At 44.2% G+C, this 16967-nt stretch overlaps 1 protein-coding gene across 1 annotated transcript in view; it reads right to left on the reverse strand.

The window, feature by feature from the left end:
* The window catches only part of ACVR2B (activin A receptor type 2B), a 105315-nt gene that overhangs the window by 23820 nt on the left and 64528 nt on the right, over positions 1-16967 (reverse strand). Inside the window, exons 2-3 of the mRNA XM_051611169.1 lie at positions 4263-4470; positions 194-303 (exon numbers count right to left, since the gene is read on the reverse strand). Of these exons, the coding sequence (XP_051467129.1) occupies positions 194-303; positions 4263-4470 (318 nt within the window). The remainder of the gene's footprint in view (positions 1-193; positions 304-4262; positions 4471-16967) is intronic.

The raw sequence follows: 16967 nt of genomic DNA on the forward strand, positions 1-16967 counted from the left end.
AAGGTCAAGTTGGATGGAGCTCTGAGCAACCTGATCTAGTGGAAGGTGTCCCTGCCCATGCAGGGGGATTGGAACTAGATGATCCTAAAGGTCCCTTCCAACTCAAACTGTTCTATGATTCTATGAACTCAAAGTCATCACAAACCGGGTCTAGAGAAAGAGACCCCAACTCCCCATTCACCCAGTCACTCACCTTCTGGGCCGGTGACTTCAGGCAAATGCGTAAATTTCTCATTGCAATAGTTGCCCTCGCAGCAGCAGAAAAACACTTGAGGGTTTTCTTCTGTGGCTACACACTCCTGCCTGCATCAGGAAGGGTGGCAATGAAAGGAAGAGAAAAAACATGTCAACTCCTGCCTCTTGTCTTCGGGAGCCAACCTGCCCCAAACTGTCTTCTCCACACACCTTCTCCTGCTGCAGCACTGTACAGATCGGCAGTCTCCACTTACAGAAAACAACTTGCCACTCAGATACCCCAGTGGATAGCAAAGATCCTTGAAAAGACTGTAAAGGAAACAAATGCTTCCATATGTACCGAAGGCATTAGATGGCAAGTCATAAATAACGGCCGCGGCCGAATGAGGAGCAGAAAAACGATGGCAAGATGCTTCATTCCCTGAGCAGTGTTCCTCCTGCAGCCCGTGTGCATGCTGTCAGGGGAGAGGAGTATTTGATCATGCAAGTAAAGATTGTGCCAGAAAGCACGTGTGACGAGGGCTGAGCTAAGGCTGCTCACACAGCCCTAAGCATCACTTTACACACTAGAAGGGCACCAGACACCAGCAGCAATGGCAGTTCTGCTGCAGGCAGGAGGGAGGCTGCAGGTTGTGGCTTGGTTTGTTTTTTTTTCAAGTTTAGTTTTCAAGCGTTGTCTCTTTCTCCTTTCAAAATCTTATTCCTGCACAAAAGCCTTCAAGAAAATCAGGTTGCATCTCTCACTTTCTGTATTTGCCTCTTACCCAGGTAACACTACAGCCTTCTCAGCACTGAGGTTTCCTTCCAAGCCGTGCACGGCATTAGGGGACTTCTACTAATCAGACCAACTCCGCTTCCACACATCCTCCTTCTCCCACAGATCAATGCCAAAAGAGATGTACAGGGATTTTTGCAGTGCTCTAGCAGTCATTTCTTTCTCTTTCTTAAAAGCCTGCTTCTCTTCCCTGCCACCTTTTGCTACCCTCTGCTTTTAGCTATCAGGGTTGCAGAGCTCCTCTCCACAGAGAACTGTATCAAACTATTTCCTGAAGCCCAGCTAAATTATATGCATAACTTCCTTCCTTCAACCACTCGGAGGAAGTAGCAAAACAATCATATGTGTTTGACATTATTACTCATTTATGAACCCCTGCCAAGCTTCTGTTTCTGTGGTATCACTGACATACTGTCACAAGAAGAACGGAAAGGGCTCTTTTCTATCACAGCACAGGGTAGTTTTTGGTGCTTTATTCCTTTTCAGGAAAAAAAGAAGTGGTTCTAGTTGAAATGTCTTCTGCAAAGTCTCAGCTGAGAAGCACTTGGTTTGTTTTTCAGGTTTTTATTTTTTTAAATTTCAAAGAAAAAAGGCAGCTATTTGACTTATTCAAACGAACAAAGATGTTTCAACAAGTCAAGCAATGTTTCCAGATGCTTTCTTGTGAAAGCAGATAACTAGCCGTTTGGATTTAACAGCATCAGTATTGGAGCCTTCAACAGAAAACACATCCTTTGCTAAATCTGTTGGTTAAGAAATCAAGCTAATGAGTGAAAACAGCCTGCTCCACATCTGCAATTCATTATCCCTGTCTTTGAGTTGGTGTGTGCTGAGGGCAGCCATCCAGGTACATATGACAGGTTATCCTTAGCAAATATTACAAATGAGACAGTGGGAGAGAAGGCCCCATTTTTCTACGGCAGCGAAGGCAGGTTTCATAGCAGTTCATGTGCTCTTCAAGGGAACATGAACACAGCCTCTCTGGTGGGGCTGTGTAAATAAACGAAGAGCACACAAGTTGATTTTTAAACACTGCCTTTTTCCTATAGCCTTAAATGTACATATGCCATGTTCCTGTTTCCTTAAGATGAAGAACAGAGTGAGCAGCCATTATCCTCAACATCCCAAGACTTGCACTCCTGGATTTCTGACCTTCCAGCAACAAGGGGCAGTGCTTGGTATGGACCAGCATGTGCTGCCTGTGCTAGGAGAGGAGCTGCAGCCTGACAGAACAGGACAATGCACTGCAGGCAGGGGATGCTTTTGCAGATACAGGTGGATAGAATCATAGAAGGTTTGGGTTGGAAGGGACCTTAAAGATCATCTAGTTCCAACTCCTTTCATGGGCAGGGACACCTCCCACTACACAAGGTTGCTCTAAGCTCCATCCAACCTGGCCCTGAGCACTTCCAGGGAGGGGGCATTCAGAGCTTCTCTGGGCAACCTGTTGCAGTGTCTCACCACCCTCACAAGGAAGAATTTCTTCCTAATACCTAATCTAAATCCACCCTCTTTCAACTTAAAACAGTTACCCACATCTCCCAAGGCTGAATCCAGGGGCTTAGCATCCAAAGATGCTGAAGACAGAGACAGAAAGGGCATTAGAACAGCACTGTCAATCGAAAAATTGTCTTTTTAGTCATTTTTGCCATCTTGGGATGCAACACTACCTGTATGAAAGACTGATGAGGGCACTCAAAGGAAGAAAAAAAAAAAACAGACTCAATTTAAACAGCCTTTATTTAGTTAGAGCTAACCTTTATTTCAAATGTAGCTTTCAACACTTGTACTGTTTGTTAATTCTCAGAAGATCTTTTAGCTTTGCCCTGGAACTACAGCTTTGAAGAATCAGGCTGCAGGATAATGGATGCTCAACAACAGGGCTGCAAAAAGGCTTGTAAGGAGCCCTGGAAAGTTTTTACTGTTGTAACAGAGCAATGCATGATGACAAAGTTTAAGAACCACTACATCCCTGCACAGAGATACTCAGTGACAATACAAGTGTCACTGTATACAAGAGCAGGCACTGAAAGGAGAAATCTGTTTACAGTAAACACTTCTGCTTTGAAGTAGGAAACCAGAGTGACCTTCTGTTTTCAGAAGGATGGGTATTAAGATGACTAATGGGCCAAGGAGGATTGATTTATTGGGAAAGAATAAAAATTATGCTATATATAGAGCTTGGCTATGCAACTGGCAAGGGAATAGGCGTGGTGGGAAAGTAACCCTGGTGCTAATATTAGAAGGAAGATGAGGAACGACTCACAGTCAGGATAAGCTAAGACAACGGGCACAAAAGAAGGGACAGTGAACAGTGCCAAAGGGAGAAAACTCTACAGCCATGGGACAAACCTAGTCTCAGCTTAAGTCCCACAGCTAAGGACCTGATGTCCTATAACTTCTGGAATGAGAAGCTACAAAGATGCGCAGCTAGGAGTCGCACAAAGGTGAGATGAACCTACACTGGTGTCACACCAAGGGAAATCCTTGCATTATATATTCTATTAATTCTTATTGAAAGGGGTGAGTTTGGGTTGGTTCATGTGTCATTGGGGATTTTTTAGCAGAAACACCAAGTAGGTCCCGAGTAACTGAGCAATGTCCTTTTAAACTGTGTAACTTCAGAGGGCTGTTTTCTTTAGCTGTAATTCTTTTCCCCTCCATAGAACTGCATCAGGGGAAATGGGAAAAGACTAGTTTATTTTCTCAGCTATTTAATGAGGCTGGAGCCTGTAAAACCTCACTGCCTTTCAGCTTCCTACACACAGTGACACACAAACACGTGTACAGCTTTTGCTGCCCCACTCTCTCCTGGCCTATCTTTTAACTCAACTGAAGAATACTGAAACTTTTTGCAACATCAGAAATGCCAGAATATCTCAACCTCTAACCACCCCCAGATATCTGTGCTTTTCTAGAGAGCTCCAAATGATTCCAAGTTCTCCTTTGTATCGCCAAATGCTCTTGGAAGAACATATTGCTCTTCATTGGATGATACAGGACACGTTTTTCAATGCATGCCAGAATTATCAAAGCTTTGCTAAGGAAAAAAAAACAAAACAACAAATCACAAAACAAAAAACCTTAAAAGTGTCTTTTGCAGCTTCTACTTAGAAAGTCAAGGCAGATAAGTAACAATTCTGAGAGCTGCATCAGCAACTGAAGTAATTAGAGGGGATGAACGGGCCAATTGACTTGGACTTGCTTTCTTTTCCTCCATGCAAAAATCTCGAGCGTTTGCACTTAGAGGAGCAATTAAACCTGCATTCAGAAAAACCAGTTAGGCCATTACCTGTCATAACAGTTGAAGTCATCTAACCAGCAGCCCTTCTTCACCAGCTCAATGGAGCCTGAGTTGTTCCTCCAGGAGGCGTAGCAGTGGAGCCGCTTGTCCTTCTCCCCCTCGCAGCGCTCCACACCACTCTGGTTGGTCTTCTCCAGCTCCCAGTTGGTGTTATAGTAAATGCATTCCCTTGTCTCAGCCTCCCCATGGCCTGGTCCTGAAGCAAAATTCAAACCCCAAGTACATTCAAAAAATCAGAAACAAATCCTGGGAGACGCATCTCGACGTGGGTTTGCTTTAGGTGATGGATACACTTGCCTCCCTGGGAGCTAAGCAGCTCATGGAGGTGAGGTTCAGCATGGTATGGAGGGTTATTTTCCTTTGCTGGTGTGAGGTGGAAAACAGAGAGGTCACGTTTGCCTAGGCTTACAATATGAGTTCATGGAGAAGTCAGGAGCCCAGCTGAGAGCCCCTCCCAGGTCTCCTCCAGCCAGTGTTTGAAACACAGAACCTTAAACAGGGGGATGTACAAGACAACCCATATCCAGTATTTTATAACCACAGAAACCCTGTTTAGGAAAAAGGAGGTCCCCAGGTGATATTTGCCACTTGCTGGGATGTCACACAACAGTCATCCTCCCCTCCACCACTATTTTGGGAAAGACCACCAAAATATATATTATTTCTTGTATCGGTAGGGAATAACTAAGAGCAGGTAATATTCATCCTGCAGACGAGGACCAGACCAGTCCCCATTCCTCACTTAGATCCCAGCTCATGCTTATTTGCCTGTGTCTCCATACAATAAATGCCATGCTTTTAGCTGTGGTTAACAGCTCACGCCACCCAAGGAAGACCCTCAGCAAAAAGCAACTCTGTTCTCTAATCAACTGTGCCCATCACAAACAGATAAACAAGTCACCACAAGTCACCACCAAGGAATCTCCAGTCTATGGGTCTTTCCCCCATTAGAGCCTTGTACCAAAGGACAAGGATTTCCTACTACCCCAAGTTAAACAATTCTTCCACGGCCACCATGGCACAGAACTGAAACACTATTACAGACACATCCCTTAAAAACAAAGTCAAGTAAAAGAATACTGATGTCTGCAGGTGACCTGTTTTGTCCTAAGCCTTAGAAATCCTCTCTTCATTTGGAAATATTCTGCTTTGTGGAATTTTGAGGATTAGTATAAGAAGAATGAAACAAGCACACAACATGTAAGCAGCCAGTCACAAAAGGTACCGTGAAGCTCGTGAATTCATAAATCCTGAGATGCCCTGCAGCCATCTCTCTTTGGGATTACCCAACCTAAGGCAAGGTCAGACCTGGCCATTATTTTGATGGATTGCAATCATGGAAAATGTAGGTATCCCAATAAAATGTGTTGACAACTGGGTAGAAAACACAAATGGGTCCCACAGGATGGTGAAATGAAAGTGCTGTGCTCCCAGAATAGCCAGACCTTTGCAAAGCACAAAACTAAGTTTCTGGCTGGAAAATTTTTCCAGTGCTTTCATGACTTCTTCTCCAAAGGCTGTGAAACCTTCAATGTTGAGATCAAGCGAGCAGGACCACATCTGGATGGTTTAAGTGCAACCTAGGCAGTGACTCCCACTCAAAATGGAAAACCAGTCACTTCTGAAAGGTCTCTACAAGGTAATGCACTTCATTCTTCCTAAGACATTGAGCAGCGAGTGGCTTACAGCTGGCAGAGAAAATACCCAGCCTGGGCACAGCCACAAGCTCCAAGCCCCAGATACCCTCTGTAGCTTCATAATTTCCTTACCTCAACACCCATCCACTACTGATGCAAGTACCCTCACAACACCCAACCAGAGAAGGGAGTACTACTCCCAACTCAAAATCCAACACACCAAGATTAAACAGCTTGTCCCAAGTGAGCAAGATGCCAGGAGAGGCCTGAACAGCCTTTCCATACCCTGCAGTTTCTCAAGTTGCCAAGTCTCCAAGTCATTACCTGGGGGCAGGATTCACTCCCAATTTTGCAGTGCACGGAGAGCCTTTTAGAGATGGTGCTTAATTTAGAGATTGCATTCAAGCTCTTTAATGTAGACTGATTGGTAGGGAATCAACCTTCTGCTGCCAACAGGTGTCAAGCAAGGAGTGCAGATGACCTGGCACAGAGTGGAAACGGAACTGCAAAAAGGTTGCAGAAGAAACCAGTTTCTGCACAAGCTCAGGGTGCTGTGTCCAACCTGCTCCTGATACTGACACCTGGACTCAGTCATGGGTAATTTTCATGCTATGGAGCAAATTCATCAAGGTGTTCAATCCTGCAATAACTCTTTTTTGGGAAGGATGTTTAATCTGCATCATGGGAGAGACTGCCAGGGAAGAGGGGTATGAGAAAGTCATAAAGCTTACTTCTGAAACTGGAAATTATATTCCAAGCACACGCAAACAAGAGCTCAATTTCAACAGCACCTGCAGGTTTTATCGGCACTTGCAAAGCTCCATCTGAGTTTTCCTCTGACAAGTTGCTTACTATAATAAAAACAACCTACCAATATCCCTCAACACAGAACAGTGTCAATATTGACACTCCTTGTTAAAGCCTTGATATTTGTTCTCTTGATACACCATGCTTTGTTAGGGCAGATTAAGCATTTCTGCTAAATGCCAGTTAAATCAGCAGCAAAGCGAAGGAGCATTGTCTTGTGGGCAGGGAGGGTGATATCTTTTTATTTATAAAGGAATTAGTAAATATCTTGGCTTCATTGTGATACTTCACAGGGCTTCTAGCTGATAGCTGATCCTCACTATCACCTTCTGGTCCAGTCCTTGAAATATAGTTTGTAATATCATTTCCATCACACCAAACTGAATCCTGCTTTTGCTCTAGAAGGAAATTTCTTCACCCTCCCCAACCCCGTGTCCCAGAAAGCAGGAATGAACCATTTGCCTGGGAAGCAGCTCCGAAATCTAATCCTGGATCAGCCACCTCTGTCCATAACCTTGAGCAATACTGCATAGCCTCTGTTTTCTCCACCTGAAATGAAGGCCAATGCACAAAGCTTCAGTAAGATTTGATGGTTCCACTGTGCTTTGGAAAAGGAATGTTAAAAAGATGTGAAGAAGGAGCCGTATCAGCTCCGGGACCAGCAAACCAAGGCTGCTGAATCCACTGCTGAGCCCAGGCTCCCCTCCCCCAAGACAGTTGTCTTTCCTGGAACAAGTTTCAGCTGAAGACCAAGATCTGCTTGCAAACACGCAAACCCAATTCTGCAAACAGCAACTGTGCCAGGATAAAGGCCTTCTACAGCTTTTCTTTCCACTGTCAAAGTTTAGATGAGTTGAATAAAAGCATATATGAAGTGTTGGATGACTGAACATATGAATGTTTTCCCTTAAAAGAGCTCCTAAGGATTCTTGCATTAAAGATATGCTAAAAACCTGAATGTTTGCTACCTGCTTTCAGGTCTTTTTTAAGAGCCACTTGGTAAGGATCCTCCTCCAGCTGTGAGCTCAAGACTGCAAGAAACCCTTTTGTTTGTGCCCAAGACAGTCTCAGCAGGAAGGGGCACTGCTCCAGAACTGGGTGTTAATTCACCTGCTGCTTTAGCTCATCAAGAAACACTCACACCTTGCTCTGTAATGGATCACACAGAGACCAAAGTTTGTAGCAAACTGCTTCATCTGCACTTGCTGTGTTAAAAACCTCAACTGAATGGAGGGAGGGGAAACTGAAATGGGGTTTTGTTCCTCTGAGGGAGAATGGTGGGGTGGTGGTGACTGAGAGAAGGAAAACTGAGTTCTGCTCCTGGATCTCCCAAGAAGCCACGTAGTTTTTCCTGCCTCTTCTTTCCCACTTGGGCAATGAGTGTACAAGTGCCCATTTCCCCAAGGCCACTGAAGGTCTGTAAGAAACACAGAGCTGGACACTTCTGCAAAGCAACACAGGCATCAACCACGTCCCACTACTCATTTCAAGTTGCCAGAAAAATTGGAGGGTACTGACCCAGAACAGGTGCAGGAAGTGCTTGTCTCCTTCTACAGGACACAGCTGGTGCTCTGGGGCTATGAGGGTTGGGTCGGACTTGAGTGGGCTTCCCTCAATCCACAGCAGCAGACCTGGCTTAAGAGAAGTGTAGAACCAAACCTGAGCAGCAGAGGGAAGGGACAGGATGAATGTAGGCAACAAAAAGCCTTTCCTGAAACAAAAGCCTTTGGGCGCAGTCACAAACCACAGCCTTAGATGAACTAAAGGGGCTATTTTCCCCCTGCTCCTGTCCTTCCCTCCTCACAATGCTCTTGCTGCCTCACTTGTGCCAGCACTGGCATGCAGTAGGAAAGCTCCTGATCCCTTTCATTTGGTGGCATTGCCTGGTAAGGACACTCATGCTTAGCTTTTGGCAGAAAGTCAACTGGGCTTGGGTGTAACAAGATATAAAACATTTGCTAAGCAAGTGTTGGAAGATTGCTGTTGGAACTTGGTTGAATTCATTCCCCTCCCACCTAACCCAACTCCACCAGCCACAAAGCAAAAGTTGGAAAAAAAACCTGTTTCCTACCCAGCAAGGACTCCCGCTAGGTACAGGCAAGAGGTAGAAACACAGGTGGGATCTGCTGGCCCCTGCCACATGTATGCTTTCTGCAGGGGAGATGTTTCAACCATGTCTGCAGAAACCTCAGCAGGCAGAACCACCTCGCTGCACAGGCAGCGTTTTGCAGAAAATGCTGAGCAAGCAAACCAGGAGCACACACGTTGGGTAGGAGCATGGCATCTCCAGCTGCACAGCCTGCCATCAGCCTCAGCTCTCTCCATGGAGAAGAACCTTGTGTCAGCAGTCAGGCAAAAATGATAAACATTTTAATGTCACAACTCACAAAGAGTCACTGAAGGAATAAAGTCTGAAGTCCTGTTTGAAACTGAAGCCTCAGGAAGAATCAGGCTTGGCAGGAGCAGATGGGTTTCTGGCATCCCACTTCATCCACCCAGCGCTTCAGAGATGACACAGAGTGGCTTCCAACACTTTCTTCAAACAACAGCTGCACACAAGCACCTTTACACAAAACACCACCAAGCCCGAACAACTCCCCGCACATCTTGAACACAGAGTGAGGCCACCCACCATCACCCATTTTTTGGTGGGAGTCAACTTTTTGACCTCCATCCTGAGAAACTATCATTATGCCAATCCCCTTGGGTCAATTTTCTGCTCCAGATGACTGGAGCGGAGCATCACTCAGATTTTACCAAGCAAGACTCTCAACACCTACTGGAGGCACGTAAAGATGGGAAAAGCAGCCAAAACACCATGCAAAGCGGGAAGACCTCTCCCCTCTACTTGGGAGTAGCAAGGCACAGAGGGAGCTCATTAAAAAGTGTCCTCTTGAACTAAAGGACTTCAGCCTGCTGAGGCATGGGACCTTGCTGCTGATCTGAGACTAAACTCTGCTCTCCTAATTTGGAGCTGCCAACAGATCACCAAGGCTGTGTCATTATCCAACAGCTGCTAAATTATAGCCAAGATCTAGTGTAGCAACTCGGGGTCTAGGTGTTAGCAGTTGCTGGGCTCCTAACTCATTATTAGATACATAGGGAATATCTTCCCCAAGGCTGAAGGCTGCTGTAAATCTCAGCTCTTTATCTCTGCTTGTCCCCTTTTTAAAACCTAAAATGAAAGTATATACGAAAAGATGGGATGTGTCAAAATAGTCTGCATAAACACTGAGTGATTTACCAGACAGTCTGTTCGCCTAACTGTCAAAACCACCGGGCTTTATACATGAAACTGTGTATGCAACTGAAGTTATTTGCAAACACTTCGTTATGTCCCTATATAGCTATTTGTACATGTAATTTTATAATATAAAATGACAGAGACTGTACACTGAATTGGGGTAATAGCCCTCTAATTTGGAGGGTAATTGCATGCAGCAATTAAGCAACTGTGGATGCATTCTTGCATGTGTGATTATGAAAGTCGGGCCCTTTGTTTGAGGTTTGGGTTTGTTTTCAAGAGCTATCCCTCAAACCACAGCATGGTTGAGCAGAGCTGGGAAAGAAAAGGCTGCTGGGTGCTCACCTTGCAGCCCAGCATCTGCTGGAATGAGCCACTTTAATGCCAGCTCACGCCCAATCCTTCCTATGGCTCAGTGCCTGTGGGGATGCTAAACCAACTGCCTCTGAACCCAGGGCTGCATTTTGGCACATCATTCAGTGGAGGGACCATGATTTAACCATGTGTAGAGCACACTGGGAGGCTCTGGTGGGAAGGGAAGGGTAGTGAAAGAGAGCTGCTGCCCCCCAGCTCTTCCTCACACCTGCCCAAAAGTTATGTATGGGACTGCAAATTAAAGACATGCAAATAGTTATTGCTAGCATTTCGGGTCCCAAAATCATGCCAGAGGAAGGCTTGCAACTGGGAAAGTTTGGAAAATGTTGCTGTAGAGAGACCACCCGGTTGCATCTGTACAGAGCTGATAATTAATCTGCAATTAGTAAGTGTTGCTTCCGCGCTTATTCCCCAAACAGGGTGATTTCATTCCTGCTGTACTTAAATCATAAGGGTCTAAATACGTTTTTAGGCAAAGCATCAAACTAGTGATGACATCTGTGGTTAAGCGTGTAACTGTACATGAGGATTTAAAGACTTCTTCCTTGTATTCCCCTTTCTTTCACTAAAGCCTTGAGAAAGCAGAGCCTCCTGTAAGAGAAACTAGCCCCCTTAATGCTCCAGAGCCCCCTTCTCAAGCCAAAACTTCACCCCCCCTTTAGGGACCCCCACAGCCAATGTGCACCCAGGCATGAAAAGCCTTCAAATCCTCAGGGCCCACCCCTTCCAGCCAGCAGGGATAGGCAGTGCCCTGGTTTATTGAAAAACCTGGTGAAGCATCAAATATTTCAAAATGTTGTGGTTCTTAAGCCAGATCAGGTGCAAACAGGCCTGTGCAGCACTGAGAACAGCAGCAGTGTAACATCAAGGGCGGATATTACTTTGAATTTTGTTTTCTGTCAATACATTTGGCATATCCCACGATAAAAGAGCTCTAAGTTTTCAAGTCAATCAATGGCTGTTAATCTATTATCTCAGCATATATTGCCATGGTAACCTGCAATGATGCCATTGACAACCAGTCTCAAAAGGACACGAGGCTTTAAGTCATTTTCTTTTAAAATTAAAAAAGGAACTTCAATATTAAGAAATACATCCTCCCTGCTCACCAGGGATGACAACTCAGGGCTTCTATATTCACACCATGACTCACACTTCACAGCTTCCACGGACATCTGTGTAGCAATCCCCCCCTCTATACATCTCTTTTTAAACTTGGGCTTAAAGTCAACAAGAAAGATAACAAGGAAATTATTGAAAAGAATTAAATCTTAATTAGAATTTCCCCCCAAACTGCTAGTAAAAACTGTTTTGTAAAATATAGGGAGCATGTTTTAAGAGTCATTACTACCAGCTTGGGGAAAGGATGCAATAAAGGTTGAAATCTTCTGAATATTTTCCCTGTTTTTTTAAGTCAAACAGGGTGGATAGAAGGATCTGCAGAAGGACATGCAGCATTCCAGCTCCTTACTAGTCCATAAAACCAGGCAGATTCCTGTTTAGGGAAGATGAAGCTGAGTGAGATGATGGGGTTATTTGGTTTAGTGAAATACTGAGTGTACACACACACACAGAGCTGATGAGATTAATCTCTTGGCCTGAAGGGGAGGATCACTCAGGAAAAGGTTTAGTAAATCATTCCTCTGGCCAGGCAGAGCGATCCAAGGAGGTTTGGCTGGGTCACTGGCTGGACTGGTATGCAGCAGGACAGGAAAATTGCCAGCAGTTAATCAATTTTTGGAAGCAGTGCATTTTTGACTTGAACTCAGCTGGTCATTTCTATATTTTATTTAAAGAAGAGATCATTTCAGTTATCCATTAGAAAAATCCTATTTTGTAGCATTTCAGTTAAGGACAAAGCCAAAATGTAATTAGATTTCTCCCTTCTCATCACTAACTGTATCTGTCTCCCAAAAAAAGGTTTTAGTTCTTTAATCAAACCATCAGGGAGATCAATCAAAAGCATTTAATGCCGTGGTGCTTCTGCAGTTCATGTTTAAATGCACTTTGGGTCACAAATGAGGCAACTTGAACAGCAGAGCTCAAACCAGATTAGTAGTAACACACAAACAAAGCCTAAATTCTTTTTTCTTTCTTTTTTTTTTTTTTTACTACAGGTACACACTCAGCCACTACAGCCAAGAGAATAAAAACAAAATCAAGTCAGCCTCAACAAACACAAAGTCACGCATCCAAAAAGGGTCCCACCACTGACCACCTGCGTGCATGCAGTGGAGGAGAAAGTGTTAAGTTGTAGCCTGTCCATCCAAACGTCCTGAGATGCTGAGCTCCTGTCTATCATAAAATCACAGAATGGTTTGGGTTGGAAGGGACCTTAAAGATCCATCTAGTTCCAAGCCATTCCACAGGCAGGGACACCTCCCAGCAGACCAGGTTGCTCCAAGCCCCATCTACCCATGTGTGACTGTCCTAAAGGATGCCACCTCATGCAGGACCCCTGCCTCAAGTGTATCAGGAGAATGCTGACTGCTCCTCCATCCACCTAGCTCATTATGACACAACTCCTGCCCTCCTTTGCACCACTACACCAAGAAAATACCTTGCTCCAATCAGGAATTCCACAGAGGAGAGGTTGTGTTTTTCCCCCAAACCACAAGTTTTCAAACAAGCATATTGTTATTATTTCTTTCCTTACATTTGAGGTATGCATTTATAAAACCATTAAGCAGACCATTTATTTGGCTTGTAATAGCAATAACTATCCTCTGGCATGAAAAATGGACGCTTGTGGGCTAAGCACTGTGCAAATAAGCTTCTGAGAAGGTTGTCTCAGCCCCCAAACTTTGTCACCTCAGTGATGGAAAAGATTAGAGTTTAATTACAAGATTAAGATATTTCCAATTACACTCCTAAAAATCAAAGAGGGCAGATTTTGACCAGATGCCACAAATCACTAAGTAAAATATGCAGCAAATTCTGAAATGGCATTTAAAACATCATCATTTGTTCTCTCCTGTTCTCCTTGGGAACCAGCATGAGGTCCCCAAAGAGCACGGAAGGAGGAAGTGAAATCACTTCTGCTCCTAAATATTTTCCCCCCCCACAGCGAAGTTTTGAAAAGCCTTCAAAGCAAGCCTACAAAAGAAATTTCCTTCCAAGCAAAGGGATGAGGATACAGGAGCATCTCCTTGTGGAGTACAGAGATTTAAGGAACAATAATAACCACGTAGCAATACCTTTCCCAGCTCTTTCACATGTGCCTGCTCTATCCCACCATCCTTATCCTCCCATGCCACTGCCACCAGCAGAAATGCTTTTCAGAGCTCCTGATTTCTAAGGTCTTCTCCAGGGAGAGATCAATGTGTGTCTAACAATGTCACGCAACTAAAATAATGGTGAAACAGCCCACCTGGCAAGCCACAAAGAGCTTCTGCACCCAAACAGCAGCACTCCAATTCATAATCTACGCATGGTCCTCTGAGATCTATCAGCAGGGACATTTCAAATTTGCTTTAAAATCTGTTGAGTCTACTAAGATTGGGCCTCAAGTGCTTTTCTATTGATTCTGCTTGACATTTCCAAATACCACAATTCCAAATTTAATCCACTGGTAATTGGAAAAACTGTAATGCATGTAAATGGACAAGATGATGTTGGAAGTCCAAAAGGTCAAGCATGAGGAAAGCATGCCCCCAAGAACTAAATGGTGTTTGTTTGTCTTCTTGTCTCCCTCTTCCACATGAATAATCAAAGCTCAGAGTTGGCCACTTTTCTCAGAATGAAGAAAGGAAATTAAAAAGCACAATCACTCTGAACTGTGGGACAGGGTTCAAAACCACTGTTTTCAACACCATCATTGACCAAAATTCAAATACACCATAGAGATGACTCAAGCAGGAGATTACATGAGCAAGTGAGAAACTCAGGGAAAAATTAATTTGTCAACTCTGACAGTAAAAGAAGATTCTCTCTATTTAGAAATTAGGTTTCTAAGATTACATTTCTGCTACTCTGTAGCTTTACAGGCACTGAGCTTCTCCTTGCCAGCCAGATGTGTAAATTCAAATCTCCATTCCAGTCTGATGATGGATGTTTGTTGGCTGATCCTAAGTAGGATCTCTACTTCATGCACTTGAGAAAACCAGACTTCTACTTTAGGAGAACCAAGAGCTTCAGCAAGAAGAAAAACTGCAGGACCATGTGGGGGATGCTTGCCCAGGTCTCCACATAAGAGCCCTGAGTTGTAGCAAAGCTCCTTACAGCATGCTTGAGGGTGCAATGTTTTGAGAGTTAATGAAGTTGTCTTGGGCAAAGACCATTCTCATCAAAATACAGTATGACAAAATTCCTTTCTTTCCCTGTGTTGAAGAGAATGAACCACACACTTTAGCCGCCAGTCCAACCTGCATTCTTCCCAGCACATGAGCAGTCACAGATGTCCTGGTGCATTTTAGCTCAAAGAATGAGAATACAGTCAAAGTGCAGTGCACAAGCCAGCATTAGCACAGTTTGTAGCCAGTGTTACACAGATGAAGGACAAGCACATGTTACCACATCTCAGCCAGAGTTTCCCTAGTTCAGTCCACAGCAGTATGTATGAAAATACTTAATAACTCCTTCAAGCAAGTAACATCTTTTCCATTACATCCTAGATCTTCAGGTAATTCAAATTTTGCAAAAGAAAACATTGACTTTTAAAAGCCTCTACCCCAGCATACGTTGGTATTCCAAGAGTTAACAAGCTTCAGTTACAGCATGTGAAGGCAGCTGAGCCTGGCCTGAAAGACAAGGGAGGCAGGAAGAAAAGCAACTCTCTAGCCCTTGCAATCACACACTAGCCTTAAGCTCTCCAAAAGGAAGTAAAGACATTCCTAAAATTCTTCGGAGGATGAGAAGCAAGTTGTCAGCTGGATCAGAAGTCCATTTCTCCCCATCTTTATGTTCTTAATAGCAAATCCCACACAAGCAATTTTAAAAGCCTCTTTTACAATGGAGTTTTCTCCCAAGTGGCTACAGCACATCTAGGACTTGTCTCGTGTTTACAGAAATGTACCTTTCTCCTTTGGGTCTATTGAAAAAAGCTACTGTCAAATGACCTGAGGAAGGAATGTAGCACAATCAAATACCATCATGCAATTTCCACTGATTGTTTCTGTTACAACAATGAAAGGCACGGAAGAAATGGCTGGATAACTACAGTGATTCTCTAAAGACAAGTTATAAAAGAGATGCTGAAGAGATATTATGTAACGGGGGGAGGTGGGGGGGAATAAAGTCACCTTATTAGCTTTCATCTTGATTAAATGCACTCACCAGCGTCTGTGTTCCACTTGGAAATAAAAACGTTTCTGAGCAGATTGTCCCAGAGAGTTGAAACTCTGTCTGTTATGCAGGCAGAAAGCAATAAAACAATTGCATGGTCTTGGACAGTTCTCCTTCCTGGTGTTTTATAGTTTTCTCAAGGCATAAGGAAGACTAAAACACTTTGGACCACAGTGTGCACATGGCACGGACAGAGAAACACTTACTCTCCATCCCTGTCTGAGCTTTCTGGATGACATAAGCTCAACAGCTCCACCACAGAAAATGGGAACATCCCCTTCCAGTTCAATTCTCTATTTAGATGCCCGTTCCCATGGTGACCAGGCTCCAACATTACGTAAAATGACAAAGTAAGATTCAGTACTGTAGTCCTAGACAATTTCCTACCCTCGGGTAGGTGGGAATCTTCACAAGCCCCGTCTCTGATGCTGCTCCCATGAGAATGAGGAGATGGAGGTGCCCTTGTCTGGGCACTTTAAGGGACACCACAAGTGTTTAGAAGGATTTATCACTGGAAATGCAATGAGAACCCAAGAGATCCAAGGTCTCTGGGGAGACCTTATTGCAGCCTTTCAGTGTATATAGGAGGCTTACAGGAAAGATGGAGAGAGGCTTTTAACCAAGGTCTATAGTGACAGGACAAGAAGCAAGGGTTTTAAACTGAAAGAGGGTACGTTTAGATTGGGTACAGGGAAGAAATTTTTTATGATGAAGGCAGTGACACTCTGGAGTAAGTCACCCAAAAAGCTGAGGAGGCCACATCATTGCAAGCGTTCAAGGCTAAGTTGGACGGGGCTTTGAGCAACTTGGTCTAGTGAAAGATGTCCCTGCCTACGGCAGGGAGGGTTGGCTAGATGATCTTTAAAGGTGCCTTCCAACCCAAACCATTCTGTGATTCCATAGTGGAGACAGCTGGATCTCTGAAAGAAAAACAGCAGTATACAGTTGTCAGCCTCAATTACACAACTGTTGTGGTGACAAAAGGACGTTTGATCCCTGGTGATTCTCATCATGTTGAGTGCTGCCAGCTGTGACCCAGAGTGCACAGCACTGCTCTGCTGCCAAACTCACCATTCTGATTCCACTGTGAGGCCACTAACTGACCCAAGTCACCCCCTGACTTCCCATGCCTTGGTTTGCCTGTAGATAAAAAGGACTATCAACAGCCATCAACATCTGAAGCTCTGTGTAACATCTAGCTGAATTCTAAGCAATCATTTTATATAAATCCTCCCTCTACTAAACTGAACACTCAGTGGAGAGACCTTTCCTGATACCAGAGAGGTCTGACCTTGACCTCGACAGAGCAAGCCATTTCAGAACTTGAAGATCCTTTACACTTCTTTC

The sequence above is a fragment of the Apus apus genome, chromosome 2, assembly GCF_020740795.1.
Source record: "Apus apus isolate bApuApu2 chromosome 2, bApuApu2.pri.cur, whole genome shotgun sequence".
NCBI classification, from domain to species: domain Eukaryota; kingdom Metazoa; phylum Chordata; class Aves; order Apodiformes; family Apodidae; genus Apus; species Apus apus.